The 15,193-nt window shown below is 57.6% G+C and overlaps 1 protein-coding gene across 6 annotated transcripts; it reads left to right on the top strand.

Annotated features, from left to right (window-relative positions):
* The first annotated feature begins 1,311 nt into the window (after positions 1 to 1,311).
* Positions 1,312 to 11,632, top strand: GBGT1 (globoside alpha-1,3-N-acetylgalactosaminyltransferase 1 (FORS blood group)). 6 transcript variants are annotated; one of them, XM_029202055.1, is made up of 7 exons: positions 1,312 to 1,395; positions 1,708 to 3,007; positions 3,683 to 3,748; positions 8,171 to 8,221; positions 8,304 to 8,339; positions 9,060 to 9,189; positions 10,287 to 11,632. In XM_029202055.1, the coding sequence occupies exon 7, from the start codon at positions 10,336 to 10,338 to the stop codon at positions 10,969 to 10,971; it is 636 nt and encodes a 211-aa protein (XP_029057888.1). In that variant the 5' UTR covers positions 1,312 to 1,395; positions 1,708 to 3,007; positions 3,683 to 3,748; positions 8,171 to 8,221; positions 8,304 to 8,339; positions 9,060 to 9,189; positions 10,287 to 10,335; the 3' UTR covers positions 10,972 to 11,632. The 6 variants fall into 6 exon arrangements, with proteins under 6 accessions (XP_029057888.1, XP_029057894.1, XP_029057891.1 ...); XM_029202061.1 differs by lacking the exon at positions 1,312 to 1,395 and adding an exon at positions 8,635 to 8,642 and having other exon boundaries at positions 1,640 to 3,109; positions 9,066 to 9,189; XM_029202058.1 differs by lacking the exon at positions 1,312 to 1,395 and having other exon boundaries at positions 1,643 to 2,052; positions 2,918 to 3,007.
* Positions 11,633 to 15,193: the final 3,561 nt, after the last annotated feature.

Below are 15,193 nucleotides of genomic sequence, written 5' to 3'. Positions count from 1 at the left end.
CCCTGCAGTGGAAGCGCAGAGTCTTAACCACTGGACCACCAGGGAAGTCCCTGGCTCACCTCTTTATTACCTGGGAGGGACCAGTGTCCGGAAGGTACACCAGAGAACTTTGTAAAAACACAAACTGAATGAGAAAAACCAATCAGTTGGTCCCAGACCAGGTCCCAGGGAACCAGGTGTTTGCAGCTAAAAATGGAAGCACGACCTTTCAGCCAGCAGTCACAAACTCCCCGGGCCTGTGCCTGGCCCCTGCAGACTCTGGGGAAAAAAACCCTGCCTTACAGGAACCTGAGGTCCTCAAGGGAAATTCCAAGGACACAGGCAATGACACCCACAAAGGACCTGGGAGGCTGTGCCCACGCACCAGGCAGATCTGCATTCGCAAATTTAAGCTGCATCATTGTGACCTTGAACAAAGCTATAACCTCTCTGAGCCTTGATTGTTGTTTTGTCTCCCATGCTGTTTCTCTGCACAGATCTTCCTCGACTTACAGTGGGGTTACATCCTGATAAGCCCATCCTAAGGTGAGAACATACTGAACACCATAGCTTAGCCTAACCTACTTAAACTTGCTCAGAATACGTACGTTAGCTGGCAGTTTATATTATAATAGAGCTGAACATCTCATGTAATTTACTGAATACTATACTGAAAGTGAAAAACAGAATGGCTGTCAGGGTACAGAATGGTCATAAGTGTATCCTTGTTGAGCCTGGTGATGGAGTGGCTGACAGTTGCCACCACGCTGCCCAGCATCACGAGAATATCCCACCGCATAATCCATAGCCAGCCGGGGAAAGATCAAAATTTACAATTCGAATTGCGGTTTCTACTGAATGCCTATAGCTTTCGCCTCATCCTAATTGTATCGGGTTTCTCCCCGGCCCTTGTTACAGCTCCCTTATTTACCATGAGGGGGCCTTCCTTTTTGTCCCTCTGAATGCCCCCTCCGTCGCCACGCCTCTACCACCACCCTCTGCGCTTGGCCTACACTTGGAGACATATAAGACGGTCCCCCTGGGGCTCCTGGAGTCCCTAGGACGAACCAGGGTCAATACAACTCGGACAGGCCTTGGTAAGAAAGTATGGCCAACTCCCTTCACAGAAGAGGAAACAGAGGCTCCGAGGGATTCCGGGAGCCGCTCACGGTCTCCAGGCCGGCGTGCCGGCCTCAGGGGCCCTGAGCAAAAGAGTGATGATCCTAACCCGGAAAGTAAGTACGACGTCCAGCTGGTTTCCCATCCGGTGATTGCTTCGAGGCTCTTCTAGAAACAATAAAGTTTTTCCCTCAAATCGTTTCCCTGATTTCTCAAGCCCGCACCCCAGCCCAGAGTTCCCTGACCCGCGATCCTCGCCTGGAAGGTGGGTCGCCTGCGTCGGAGGCCACGGCCCAGGTAGCCAGCAGAGGTTAAAGGTCCTGGGACCCCGGCGCTCGTGGACCCCTGGGGACTGGGGGCTGCAGCTGGTGGGCGGGGCGGGGCGGGCGGGTGGGTAGGAGGAGCAGCGGTAGGTGGGCGGGGCACGCATGAGGGTAGGTGGGGCTGCGGCCGGTGGGCGGGGCGCGCGGCTCCTTTCCCCTCCCCCGAACCCCGCCCGGCCCCGATCCCGGCGGGCCCTTAGTCAGGCCCCACCCAGCGCGCTACTAAAGGCGCCCGGCAGGCCCTGGGTTTCGCCGGACTGCGGGCGAACCGAGACTCTGTTTTCAGGGCCGGGCTGCGCCCCTCCGTCCCTTCTAACGCTGGGCCGGCCGCAAGGGGCTGAGTCTGCAGCCCGCAGGGACAGTCACGCTCCCGCGCCGCTCCCTGTCCCCGCCCCGCGCCCGGCCGGAGGAGCAGCGCCGCGAGCCCGGAGCCTGCAGTGGCCGGCCGAAGTCGAGGTGCGTGTCTCAGACCCAAGCTCCTGGGTGCAGATCCCCGGCTGGGGCGGCCGAAGCTCGGGCCTGGTTCTGCGTCGGCGGAGCGGCCCCGGCGGCCCGGGCCTCACCGGAGAAAGAATCCAGCGGAGCCAACGGTCGACGCGGAGCTTTGGAGGACGCCGCGCCCCAAGCCCGGGTGGGGAAACGGAGGTCCGCAGAGGGAGGGAGAGGGAGAGGGAGCGGGCCTGCCAGAGGCCACCGGGTGAGCCGGGGCCAAAGCCCCAAAACTCCGGCCCGGGGATCTTTATCTGACTTCGGGCGGACCCCCGCAGAACTGTCAGGCGTCCCGCGCTCTCTGTGACCCGGGCCGGACCCAGCGCTTTAGAGCCCTTCCCGCACATCAGGGGCGGTGCGGATTGCGTCTTGCCACCTCACCAAGCCCCCTATAGCTGAGGAGGACGCCGAGGCTGTGGTGGAGCTGGCAGGAGAGCGCCTTGCCCAGGGTTATCGCCGAGAGCGGGTGAGAGCTGAAGCGCGTTCCCGCGGTCCCGGGAGAGCCCAGGCCCCCTCTCCCGGAGGAATGCGCTGCTACCACCCCTGCCCCAACCCCCATCCCGGGGGATCTATGCCGCCTCTCCCAGCGCACCACCCCTCCCCAGGCCGAGTGTGTCCCCGCGGTGCGGGCTCTGGGCTTGATTTCCGGCGTCCTCCCAGTTTCCCCTGGAATCCTTCTCCAAGCCCCGCCCCACCCCCCCACCCCCCCAAGCGCTGTTCCCCTAGTCCCTAGGATGGCCGCCCTTAGCTCATCACAGAAGGAGGTCAGCAGGGAGACCTGAGAGACAAGGCAGGGAGCCAGCCGCCTCTCCGGCTTTCGCAAGGCACCGCAGCAGGCTTTGGCTGAGTCCTGAGCCTCTGTCCTTCAGAACTGCCAGACCTGGGCCTGGGCCCAGCAGTACGAGGAGACAGCTGGAATCCACATTCCCCGGGTGAGGCCGCCCAGGGGAGGGCAGGGCAGCAAAAATGGGGCCACTGTCCTGTGGATAAGGAGCGCTCCTTTGCAGGTGTTTCCCGGACCCCGGAGACACAGGCTCCGAGCCTGACACCTCTGAGAGAGGTGGGCTGATTCACCAGGGCACACCCAGACTCTGCAGGTACCCAGGCTCAGATGCTGCCCACCCTGCAATGCACTGCCCCAGAGTAGCCCTGGGCCTGGGGTTCTGCCTGCTGGTGGGCGTGGCCCTCTGCTCTCTGTGGTGAGCATGCCCCATGGAGCCCTCCCTCCCTACCCCAGACCCCTCCATCTCTCAGCATCTCAACCCCCAAACCTTGACCCCTTCACAGGATTCCCAGGTCCCACCCCCTTCTCTCGGTGCACCTGTCCCTTCACCCCAGCCCTGGTAAGACCGAACTAGCCTGGCTTATGTATTTTGCTTTGCACTGGTCTGGCCTTTGCACTTGCTCTTTCCTCTGCCTGGACTGTTCTTCTAGCCATGTTAATGTTTATGCTCCAGAATTCACCCTATGTGTTCTTCCCACAAAGCTCTGGGGGCCGCCCCCAACCACCAGCCCCCTGTGTGCAGGGCCTGGCATCAAGAACATTCCTGTCCCAGGAATGAATGGCTGCACGGCTAATGACTCATTGCAGAAGACCAGGAGGCTTTGTCCTCCGAGGTCAGCCAGACCCAAGGAATGATTGGGCGGGGGCGGGGGGAGGGGAGGTGTATCCCAGGTGCACCACGTGGGGCCTGCATTCCCACTGACATGCAGCAAAGTGAGTTTTCAGCCTCACGTGCAAAGTCAGGTCAACAGATGTATTTCCTTCCCAGGGTGTATGTCGAGAACTGGCTGCCGGTCTCCTATGTCCCCTATTATCTCCCCTGCCCAGAGATCTTGTAAGTATGGGCCAGGGCGAATTGGGGGCCCCCGGAGTGGAGGGGGTGAGAGGGTTTTTAAGGTCACTTTGTAGGTTCTTCGGTCCTAAGCTCACGATTCTGAGCAGTGTGGTGAGCTGCCACAGATGTGGAGTGAAATTCCCCTGTTTCAGTCCTTGGGTGTCCTTGCAGTGCCCCCTCCACAGTTGTGACCTTGAGCCTGTTGCATAGCTCTGAGCCTCACTTGCTGTATTTGTAAAATGGGATGATAGAGGTGCCCCTCCCGAGCCAGCCAGAGCATGGGGTACTGTAATGATGCCTGTAAATATCCTGGTGTTGCACCTGGCACGTAGGAGGTGCTCAGGAAAGAGTGCTTTCAGGACTTGACTTCTTTTTCTTTATTTAATACATTTATTTATTTTATTTTATTTTTTATTTTTGGCTGCATTGGGTCTTCTTAGCTGCACACGGGCTTTCTCTAGTTGTGGCGACCGGGGCCACTCTTCGTTGAGATGCGCGGGCTTCTCATTGCGGTGGCTTCTCTTGTTGCGGAGCATGGTGTCTAGGTACGCGGGCTTCGGTAGTTGTGGCATGTGGGCTCAGTAGTTGTGGCTCGCAGTCTTAGTTGCTCCGCGGCCTGTGGGATCTCCCTGGACCAGGGATCAAACCCTTGTCCCCTGCATTGGCAGGCGGATTCTTAACCACTGCGCCACCAGGGAAGTCCAGGACTTGACATTTTGCTCAATTTTGTGCTCTCTGTGGCTTCAAAGAAGAAATGGACACGTGACCAGTCTCCCCGACATAACAAATCTGACATTTTGTCAGTTAAGAGTGAAAAAGATTTGGTTATAGATGAACCTAGAACTTGAAATGATTCCTACTGATTGCGTCACTTTTTATATCCGATATCAAACGTATCTCAGACTTGCCAAGATGGGATGGAACAGTCTGCCGTTCAGATCGCCCCAGCGCTCTTGTCGTTCAGCTGTCGTTAGCGAATAATTCTCTGCCCTGGGCAGGTTGTTCTGTGACGGCGCCAGCCTGATCCCAGTGACGTCCTCTCACTGTGCTTTGTTTCATGCCCCAAATAAGTGCTGGTTTATAAGAACCAGTGTGTTTCCCAGCCAAGTCCTCTGTGTCATCAGACTAAAACTAATAACAATAATTTTCAAAGTCCAAAAAAAAAAAGAGTGAAAAAGGTGATTTGGGACAGTCTCAAGGGGACATTTGGCCACCCTGTCTTGTTTTTCATGACAGCAAAAGGAAAGTTTAAAATCTGGATCATAGACTACTAACTAACAACAAAGTGTGTTTCACTATTATAAACATAGAATACAGTAAATTAGGAGGCTAGATAACAGAAAAGACAAAAGAAAATGAAATACCCTCTTGTGTTTTGCTGTTCCAAGTCATACTCTGACTCCAAAGTTCATTGTCAGCTCGTTGGTTGCTACGCTTTCTATTTGAACAGATTGTTCTAAAAAGCAGAAAGCCTGCTTGCTATTGAAAGTAGTTGTGACCACAGTGTTTTTGTGATTTTTATCCAGTTTCCCCAGAATTGGCTTGCTTTTTTGGCATCTGGTCACCATCATTTTATTCCACCCAGGGACTGGGCCCTAATTCTTGAATCCCTCTCCCTTTCCCACCAGCAAGTTTGCAGCATTTAGGTTGTTTCCAGTTTCCCAGCGTTCTAAATCAGTTTGTAATGAGCAGCTTTGGATAGGCAGCTTTTTCCATCTTAAAGATCCTTTCCTTTGGTAAGTTTCTGAGCCAAAGGATATGGCTGAGGTATTCATCCATCGCGTCAGGTTGCTCTCCAGGGGGACAGTGGCACACACACACTCGAACTCACACAGATACGCCACCCCCTCCACCCCGCTGCAGCTGCATTGCACCTGGGCTGGTGCTGGAAGTATTAGGTGCTATGAAAAACAAAAAAGCAAACCACCTTGCTGACTCCAGACATGGGAAATGCGATGTGGTTTAAATTTCATTTCTTTGATTCCTACCAGGCCCTCACCTCCCCCACGCCTTCCCATTAACTGAATTTCCTCTTTGGTGACTCGCCTGCTCCAGCACCTTCTCTCCTTGGCCTGTCGGCGGGTCCTCTATCACCACCCTTGGCCGAAAGTACTTGCTACATTTTTTTTTCTTTGCAGTGTGTCTATCTTTTGGTTCTACTGAGTTATTATTTTTTTTAATAGATTAAAGTTGGAGAGTTTTGTTTGTTTGAAATGGTCACATCTTCCCCTCTGTTCATTTGGATCTCTTCTTTACTTTTAGTTTCATGACCTTCAGAGGTTTGGAAATATGAAGTTCCTTTTTTTGGTTCTGGCTCATCTGTGGCTTTGGAATTCTTATGTCTAACCCGTTAAAGTGGCCAGAGCAGAGTGTGTCCAGGCTGGTGGGGGAAAGGGAAATTCCGATGGCCAGGGAAGTGTGGAACAAGGGGCCCTTTCCCCTTCTCACTTCTGACCACCTTCTCAGAGTCCCATCACTTTCTTTTCTTCTTTCTTTTTTCTTTTTCCTTTTTGAAGATGTTGTCTTCTTTATTTATTTTTGGCTGTGCTGTGCAGCTCTCAGGATCTTAGTTCCCCGACCAGGAATCAAACCCGCACCCCCTGCAGTGGAAGCGTGGAGCCTTAACCACTGGACGGCCAGGGAAGTCCCCCTAGCCCTTTCCGAGCAGGGGCCTAAAACGTGCTTGTCTGTGTGAAACTAGGGCAGGGGGCCAATTGGATGGATCAACTTTTAAAACTTGTTGCTTCCAGAGTATAGACTGATCACAGAAGGACAAATATAATAGGGTTTCACTTCTAAGAGATCTCTGGAATAGTCATATTTATAGAGACAGAAGTAGGAACAATGTTACCAGGGGCTGGGAGAGGGAATGGGGAGTTAGTGTTTCAGGGGCACAGGGTCTCAGTCTGGGACGATGAAAAAGTTCTGGACATGGATGGTGGTGATGGTTGCCCAATGTGAATGTCCTTTAATGCCCCTGAACTGTACACTTTCAAATGGTTAAAATGGGAAATCTTTGTTATGTATATCTTACCCCACACACAAAGCATAGACTGAAAAAACTAGGAAAGCTCCAGGAGGCTTAAGCCATCCCACCGTAGGTGACGTACTGAAGAGACCCAAGTGAATGGCAGGCACCCACGTCCTCAGGTGGTCTGAGCCTTACAGGCAAGCTCAGGCCTCTGCTGGAACAGGTTCTGACCCGGTCCCTGGGTGGCCTTGGGCAAGCCTTTCCATCCCCCAGGCCTCACTTCCACCCTGGGGAGCGATATTATTGTCCCTATTTTAGGGGTGAGGGAACTAAACCCCGAGGAGTGAGATGTCCGGCCCCTGGTCTCTCCAGCCAGCTGGTGGCAGAGCCAGAGGCATGTCGCCGGCAGCCTCCTGTGTCTGACCCTGTCGCCGGCCACCTCCTTCCTTAATCAGCCCTCCTTCCTAACCCCCCCAGGTTGGCCACAGCTAGTGGGGGCCAGCCACACAGACAGCCTGCCAAGAAGGGGCCAGGGTGCTGCCCTTACCATTCGCTCCGTGCTGGGCACTGGCTGACAGGCCCCGACTTACATACCTCTCTTACCTCTCACGACAGCTCTTAAGGGTTAAGGGTGCTGCCTCATTTTACAGATAAGGGAAAATGGGTGTATCAGTCAGCCTTCCACTAAAGAAACAGAACCAGGAAGACGGAGGGAGACTGACTGACTGACTGACTGACTGACTGATTGATTGAAAGCAATCGGCTTACACGACTGTGGGGTGGCGAAGCCAGTCTGAAATCCACGGAGCGGGCCATCGGGAAGGGTGGGCTGGAACTCTTCGGCAGGACCTGACACTACTGTCCACTGACAGAATTTCTTCTTCAGGGAAACCTCAGTTCTATGCTGTAGCTTTTCAACTGACCATATCAGGCCTGCCAGACTATGGAGGATGATCTTTACATGGGGTCAACTGGTGTAGATGTTACTGACATCTACAAAATCCGTACCTTCACAGCGACGCCTTGATTGGTGGCTGTGTAACTGGCTTCTTCAACTGACCATCACCGTAGGTTCAGGTTAAGTAACTCGCCCACCCGGGCTAGAAAGTGGCAGAACTGGGCTCACCGGGCCTATTACAGCTCCGCAGACCTTCTCCCCAGTGCCCAGGCTCTTCCAGAGCAATATGTTTGAAAGAGAGACAGAAAAAGACTTTGGAGACAAATGGCACCAGGCTGGAATCACTGCCCTGCCACACGGTGACCCTGGACAGACCGCCTCTATAGGAGTCCAGCCCCGACAGAGTGGACAGAGCAGTGGGGGAGGGTCAAGGGCGTCTGGGGGGTTGGGGGTGCCTGTCCCATGGGGGTGCTTCACCTCGACCTCATCCTTCCCTGCTGAGTGTTTCTGCCCCCCACCGGCACTAATGGCTCTGTCTCACCTCTCCCACCAGCAACATGAAGCTGCAGTACAAGGGGGAGAAGCCATTCCAGCCTGTGACACCGTAAGCAGACTGTCATTTCCCCCTTTGTGGCCCCGGTGTTGGGGGCTGCCTCCCCTTAACCACTCACCCTTCTTGATTGCAGATCACAGTACCCTCAGCCCAAGCTGCTGGAGCAAAAGTAGGTGTTGATTAGGGCCTGGGCACAGAATGGAGAGACCTGGGGTGGAGGGGGGGCACGGGCCTCTGATCTGGAAGTTGGGGTACTGGAGGTGTCCACTGGCCTCGGGGTCTGGGTAGTCTGGGACCTGGGCTCCGGTCCAGCTCTGTCACTAGCTGTGTGACCTTGGACAAGTTAGCCAACCACTCTGGGATTTTTCTGCACAGGTGGATAATAATAATACCCACCTGATAGGAGGTTGGAGGACCAGATGAGATGGTGTTTGCAAAATGCACAGCAGGGAATTCCCTGGCAGTCCAAGTGGTTAGGACTCCGTGCTTTCACTGCTGAGGGCCTGGGTTCAATCCGTGGTCAGGGAACTAAGATCCCTCAAGCTGCGTGGCGCGGCCAAAAAATAATAATAATAATAACGCAGAGCACTGTGCCTTCTGCGTAGTCGCGCTCGATCCGTCGTCGATGATGATGTTGATGACCCCCGTCTCCGAGGCACTTGGCGGGCACCGGAAATGCCAGGCTCCTCTAGACACTGGGCATGCGTTAACTCCTGGTCTTGACCACGCTGGGAAGTAGCTATGACTATCCCCACTTTCCACATGAGGATACTGGGGCCCAGAGATGGGGATGAAGCTGCCCAGGGTCACACAGCTTTGGCAGGGCCAAGATGAGAGGGAGGCTTTCCCAGGGGAGGGTCTCAGCCCCCACGGCCTCCTCTGCCGCCAGGCCCAGAGTTCCTGACACTCACACCCTGGCTAGCGCCCATTGTCTCCGAGGGAACCTTCGAGCCGGATCTGCATCGTATCTACCAGCCGCTGAACCTGACCGTCGGGGTCACGGTGTTTGCCGTGGGGAAGTGAGTAGTGGGCTGGGCTGGGCTGGGGGGAGGGGGGTTATAAATTCTGAGCCCCAGGAATTTATAGTCTGGGGAGAGACAGGACCCCAACCCGGGCACCAGGGAGGCCCTGAACCAGGTGCTGTGCAGGTGGGAAGGTACAGAGTGGAGTATGCTGGTGGGAGGGGAGCTTCCTGGAGGAAGGGGGTCTGGCCCTGGCATGGAAGGGGGGAGGGGGAGGCAGCCCAGGTGAGGGGGCAGCAGGAGCCTTTGTCAGTAGACACCCTTGTCCCTTCACCCCTTCTGCTTCCCCTGAACCATCCAGGCAGGTGTGAAGGAGTGGAAAGCCCCCCAGACCACCGCATAGAATTGGGGGTCCGTGGTCAGGCCACAGGCAGGTCAAGAGACCCAGGCAGAGCCAGCCCATCCTTGGGGACCCTCTCTCCTCCAGCCTCCGGCCTAAGGGCTCTCTGGACACCTCCTGTTTTCCCCTCTCCTTCCTCACCCCGCCTGGCCTTTCCTTTAGGAGCCATCACCTGGCAGCTTCCCTCTGGGTCCCTTTCTGGGACTCCTGAGAGAGGGACCCTAATGGGTCCCCAGCAGCTAAGCACCGGCCAGATGATGGATGGCCCAGCGGGGATCAGGGGACCCCCCCACCCCTGGCCCAATCGGCACCCAGCAGCCAGCACCACTCACCTTCCCTTGACTCGGCCACTTGCCCGTTTCTTGGCTACTTTCCTCTCTCTGAGGCTCAGTGTCTGTGCCTAGGAAGTGGGGACTGTGGTCCCTGCCTTCTAGGGAGTTTATGAGGCTAGAAGGAGAGAAGAATCCCTTAGAACACTGCCTGGCACTTAGTAAGTGCTGTTAGCTCAGTCTGTGAATATGAGTCATCAATTATCATTATTAGGACGGTCTTAAGAGGTTGGTACTAAGATTGTGGGAATTTTACAGACAAGGGCCCCGAGGGGCGGACCTGAGTGACTTCTTGGGATGGAAAGCTGGGAGGTGGACCCCAGCCTGGCCAACCCCAGCCCTGTCTGTGTGGTGCCAGCACATAGTGGGGACCCAGGCAGGGGCCCTGCTGAGGCCATGGTGCATGATGGGATTCTCTCCACCAGGTACACCCAGTTCGTCCAGCACTTCCTGGAGTCAGCCGAGCAGTTCTTCATGCAGGGGTTCCGGGTGCACTACTATGTCTTCACTAACGACCCCACGGCCGTTCCTCGGGTCCGGCTGGGCTCCGGCCGCCTCGTCAGCATCATCCCCATCCTGAGGCACTCCCGCTGGGAGGAGATCTCCACACGCCGGATGCAGAGCATCAGCCAGCACATTGCTGAGAGGGCGCACCGGGAGGTCGACTACCTCTTCTGCCTCGATGTGGACATGGTGTTCCAGAACCCGTGGGGCCCCGAGACCTTGGGGGACCTGGTTGCTGCCATTCACCCTGGCTACTTCGCTGTTCCCCGCCAGCAGTTCCCCTACGAGCGCCGGCCTCTTTCCACCGCCTTTGTGGCGGATGGCGAGGGTGATTTCTATTATGGCGGGGCCGTCTTTGGGGGGCGGGTGGCCAAGGTATACGAGTTTAACAGAGGCTGCCACATGGGCATCCTGGCAGACAAGGCCAACGGCATCATGGCGGCCTGGCAGGAGGAGAGTCACCTGAACCGCCGCTTCATCTCACATAAGCCCTCCAAAGTGCTGTCCCCCGAGTACCTCTGGGATGACAGGAAGCCCCAGCCCCCCAGCCTGAAGCTGATCCGCTTTTCTACCCTCGACAAGGACACCGACTGGCTGAGAAGCTGATGGCTGAGCCGGGGCTGCCGTGGATAGGGGGGACCCCAGTGAGCGCCCAGCTCACCGGAGCCTCCTTGCACCGGTGCCTCACTTCTCAAGCCTTAAGAGAGACCAGCCCTGTGCTGTCTACCTCTCAGTCTGCCAGCAGAACCCAATGGGAAAATGGGCCTGTAAAGCCCTTGGTAAACTGTGAAGGGTGGTGCGCATATGAGGAGAAGGCCAAGATCACGTAGCCTGTGTCCCAAGAACAGCAGGACAGGAGGCGAGGAGACCAGAGGTGGAAAAAGACAGGGCCCAGCAGGCCTCACCCAGCACACGTGCCTTGGGGCAGGCTCTGGAGTCTCAGCCCTGCCCAGTACCTCAAATTCCCCCTCTGCCCCCCTTCTGTTGCCTGTTGCCCTTAAAGTTGCACTTCTAACACTGTGTGAAAGGCATCCCGGACCCCTTTTCTCTGGCTGCAGGGGTCCCAGATACTGTGATGTCCCCCAGCCACATGGAGCCAGTTCCTCGCTCAGGTCCCTGAGTGAGCCTTTGAAATCGACCAGGTCTAGGCTCGCTCTGGTTTCATGTCCCACCTCCCTTGAGGTGCGCCACACTCCCTGGCACCAGCCGCCTCCTTTGTAAGAGGGTTTGGGCAGTTTTTAATAAAGGCGGCGTGTGCTCGGCCCTAACTGGGGTTTCTTCACTGGCGCGTCCGAGTATCTTGGCCACCAGCCGCAGGGATGCAGACAGCCTGGGTTGCAAATACACTCAGCTCAGGTGGGTGTGGCCAGGGCACAGTTTCCAGAGCACCTGGGCTGACGCTGGCGCTGGCCGCTGCAACAGACAGGATCTCACCCTGCTTCTCCTGGGAGATGGGTGAAGTGGAAGTGTCGCCAGATATGCTCTTCTGCGTTGGGGGGCGCAGAGCCCACCCGCTGGATACCCTGTGGGGTCTTGGTCCCTGAGCACGTAGCAAATATGTCTGCCGGGGTTCCTGCATTCACGGTCAGCCTTAGCCCTGGGATGCCCCCGGCAGGCCTGGGGCCCCAAGGCCATGGTGCAGGCCCAGGATCAGAGGGTCTTCAGAGTCCTGCGGTGGTTCCCTCTACCTGGTGGGACAGAGATGCAGTGGGGGGTGGCCCAGTGTCCACTCCCCTGGGGGCAGCGGCACCTTTGCCACATAAGGCAGGGGCGGAGGGCGGGGGGCGATGCGGTCTGTGGCCACGTCGGGAGGAGGAGAAACCCACCCACCTGACCACCCCTGGCAAAACGGGGGCCAGGCCCAAGTCCACTCTTCCTGCAGCCTGTGTTTTGGGCGGCAAGCAAGGACAGACTGCAAGAGTGTGGACAGACTGAGTGACTGCTGTGAGGAGAGAGCCTGCGCTGGAGAGGATGGTCAGGGAGAGGCCCCGAGGGGCTCCCTGGGCAGAGGGACAAGGGTGGACCCATGGCCCATGTGTCGCTAGTGGGGAGCACCTTAACCATGGTGACTGGACCTGCCCCAGGGTGTGTGTGAGGCCAGCAGTGTTGAATGAGCAGGCCCTGCCTTCGAGGAGCTTCCATGTTGGAGCGTGGAGAGGGCCCTTAATGTGGAGACCAGAGAAGCCCTCAGGAGCAGGTGGCCCTGAGGCCCTGAGGCCCGGGCAGCACCACCCTTGCTGTGGGGAAGTGAGCCCCTTCTCACTCCCAGCCCAGCTAATGGGCCCTTCTCAGCTGTGGCTCAAACCCCAGGCACTATGGCTACCCTGGTCTCCATCCCAGGGCGCAGGCCTCAGACACAGTGGAGTGAGTTACAGTGCCCAACTCCTGGACCCAAACCGGGGTCCAGGCTACTTTCCAAAAAGGAGCTGAGGGCTTGGGGCCAGAGCTGCTCCGTGCGTGGGAAGAAGGGGCCTGGTAGGAATGGGAGGGGTGGCAGGAGACAGGCCTGACCCAGCAGAGGGAGGGGGAGTGCCAGAAATAGAAATAGACAAAATTACAGATGCAAAATGTCTGCAGTGCCCCCTGCCAGGGAGGCCCCTGAAACTTAAACTTGCTGTCCCCTCATGGCCACCTACCACCTCCCCACTCCCTACAGTCCAGCATCCCTGCTCTGCCACAGGGCCTGGCCCTGCACACCTCCACTCACACGGCCTGCTGGTCAGGCCTCCCTGTCCAATCACCTGGCCAATTCCTGGGGACAGACTCCTGACATCTCCAGGAAGCCTGCCTTGACTTATTCCCCCTCCAGGGTGGGTGCCTTTCAGTGTTCCCATAAATCCTCATCCCTATGTCATCATTGACAGTGTTCTGCCCATCTCCACCCCTTTCCCCAGTTGGTAAACCACAAGAGGGTACAGATGGCGGTCAGCCAGGTTTACCCTGGTACCCGAAACCCAGGAGGCATTCCATGAATGTTTGTTGAATGACTGCATGAATGTGAGGCAGCTGAGAGAACACGGGTTTGAGTCTGTCCTAGCACACGAGGGATGCTGGGCAGGTTACTCTATCTCTCTGAGGCCCTGGGGTGACGATCAAATGGGATTATGGCTGGGACACCTCTGGGCACTGACTTCTGGGCAGGTACTTGGAGAAGTAGATAGGTCTGGGACCTAGCTAGGCAACATGCCCAACCCTGGGAGAGGGCAGATGACCATCATAGCCCCCACTGTGCAAAGGAGGAAACTGAGGCAGACCCCATCCCTGGCTGCATCTCAGGGATGCATGCTTGGGTGGGGTGAATAACGCACCCACCAAGCTCCTTCCAGTTCAGATGCTGTGGCTCTGATAAAACCACTTGGACCGTGTCCCCTGCTGCCCCCAACCTGCAGTGATCCCCAACTCCTTGCCCCACACTCAGACCCCTGTGTGGTCTGGTCCAGACACCCTCCCCAGTGTGTGCACCCCTCACTCCTACCCCAGCCTCCCTACAGCCTTCCTCCCCCAGGGACCCCACCAAGCCCTCCCCCCCACAGAGCCCCTGCCTGCAGCACCCCTTCCTGAAGCCCCCCATCCAAGAGGGACTCACCTCCAAGGCTGGGCTCAGAGGCCACAACCTTGGGCTCCTGTGCAACCACAGCCTTTGAGGTCAGAATGATCTGGGTTGAAACCCACAGCGGGGCCACGTCACAGCCCTGTGACAGGCAATCTCGTGTGGTGACTCTCAGAGCCTCAGTTTCCTCCACTGAAGATAAGGTCGGTCACTCTGACCTTGGGAGGGAGTGTTGGGGATTAAAGCAGGGGGAAGGTGCCCAAAGTGCTTGGACTCAGGAGGTCGTCTGGCTGAGGGCGCCCAACACAGGACAAGGCCTCTGATGGTCAGCGCAGGCTCAGTGAAGGTAAAGAGCGATGATTCTGAGTCCCCCGTTCACTTAGAGCTGAGTGACCTTGAGAGCTGAGGCCACTGTTCACAAATAAAAAGTCAAAATCACTGAGCACCCAGGGGGTGTTCTTACTAACACTAACTACCGCCGACAGTCATTCAGCCAGTGGTGGGCCCCTCCTCCCTGGGCTCCTCCAGCCCCCTTTCACCAGCCAGGGCTGCAGCTGGCCACAGGCTGGACCTCGTGTCCGGAAGTCCTGCCAGGAAAACAAGGAAGGGAGTGTAGGGGGAGGGGGGGTGGTAGGGGCGGCTTGACCTTCTTTTCTGTACCCCGTGTCCACTGCCGCCTCCAGGACTGCCTGTCCCAGCCATGCGCTCATGCGCTGAGCTGGCCCCAGCAGGTGGCATACGGGGTAGGACGGAAGGATGGGGGTGTACAATCTCACATCTCCAGGTCTACACTACCACCCGGCCCAGCCCCCGCCCGGTTGCGTTTGGGGCGGCTGGAGGTCCTAGGGGGCACAGGAGGAACAGAGCAGGTGGCGGAGGTGGGAGACGCGCTGTGACTCCCCGGTGGGCTGCGCGCGAGCGCGCGGCAAGGCGGGGCTCACGTGCACGCGACGTCCACGGGCCCGCGCAGGCCCCGTGTGCGCTCCCGGCCGTAGACTCTAGGCCCTGCTGCCCCGGCGGGGTCCACCCACGTCACCCAGCGAGAGGGAGACCGCTGCGCGTCCCCGAGCTCGCGCGGCGGGGTCCGCCCCTCACACCTGCGGTAGGCAGGGCAGGGGCGGGGCGGGGCGGGGCGGGGCCGCGGCGGGCCCCGCCCACCCGGCCGGAGCCCGGGAGCCCGGGCGGAACCCAGCGGCGGGGCCCGAGCGGCCGGCGGCGCGGCGCAGACAATGGGAGCGGCGCTGGCGGCGGCGGTGGCGCTGGCGGAGCCCCGGGCCC

Source organism: Monodon monoceros, unplaced genomic scaffold, assembly GCF_005190385.1.
Source record: "Monodon monoceros isolate NGI ecotype Baffin Bay Population unplaced genomic scaffold, NGI_Narwhal_1 Super_Scaffold_5, whole genome shotgun sequence".
Taxonomy (NCBI): domain Eukaryota; kingdom Metazoa; phylum Chordata; class Mammalia; order Artiodactyla; family Monodontidae; genus Monodon; species Monodon monoceros.
The sequence above is the reverse complement of the archived record's forward strand: the minus strand, read 5'-3'. Positions and strand labels throughout refer to the sequence as shown.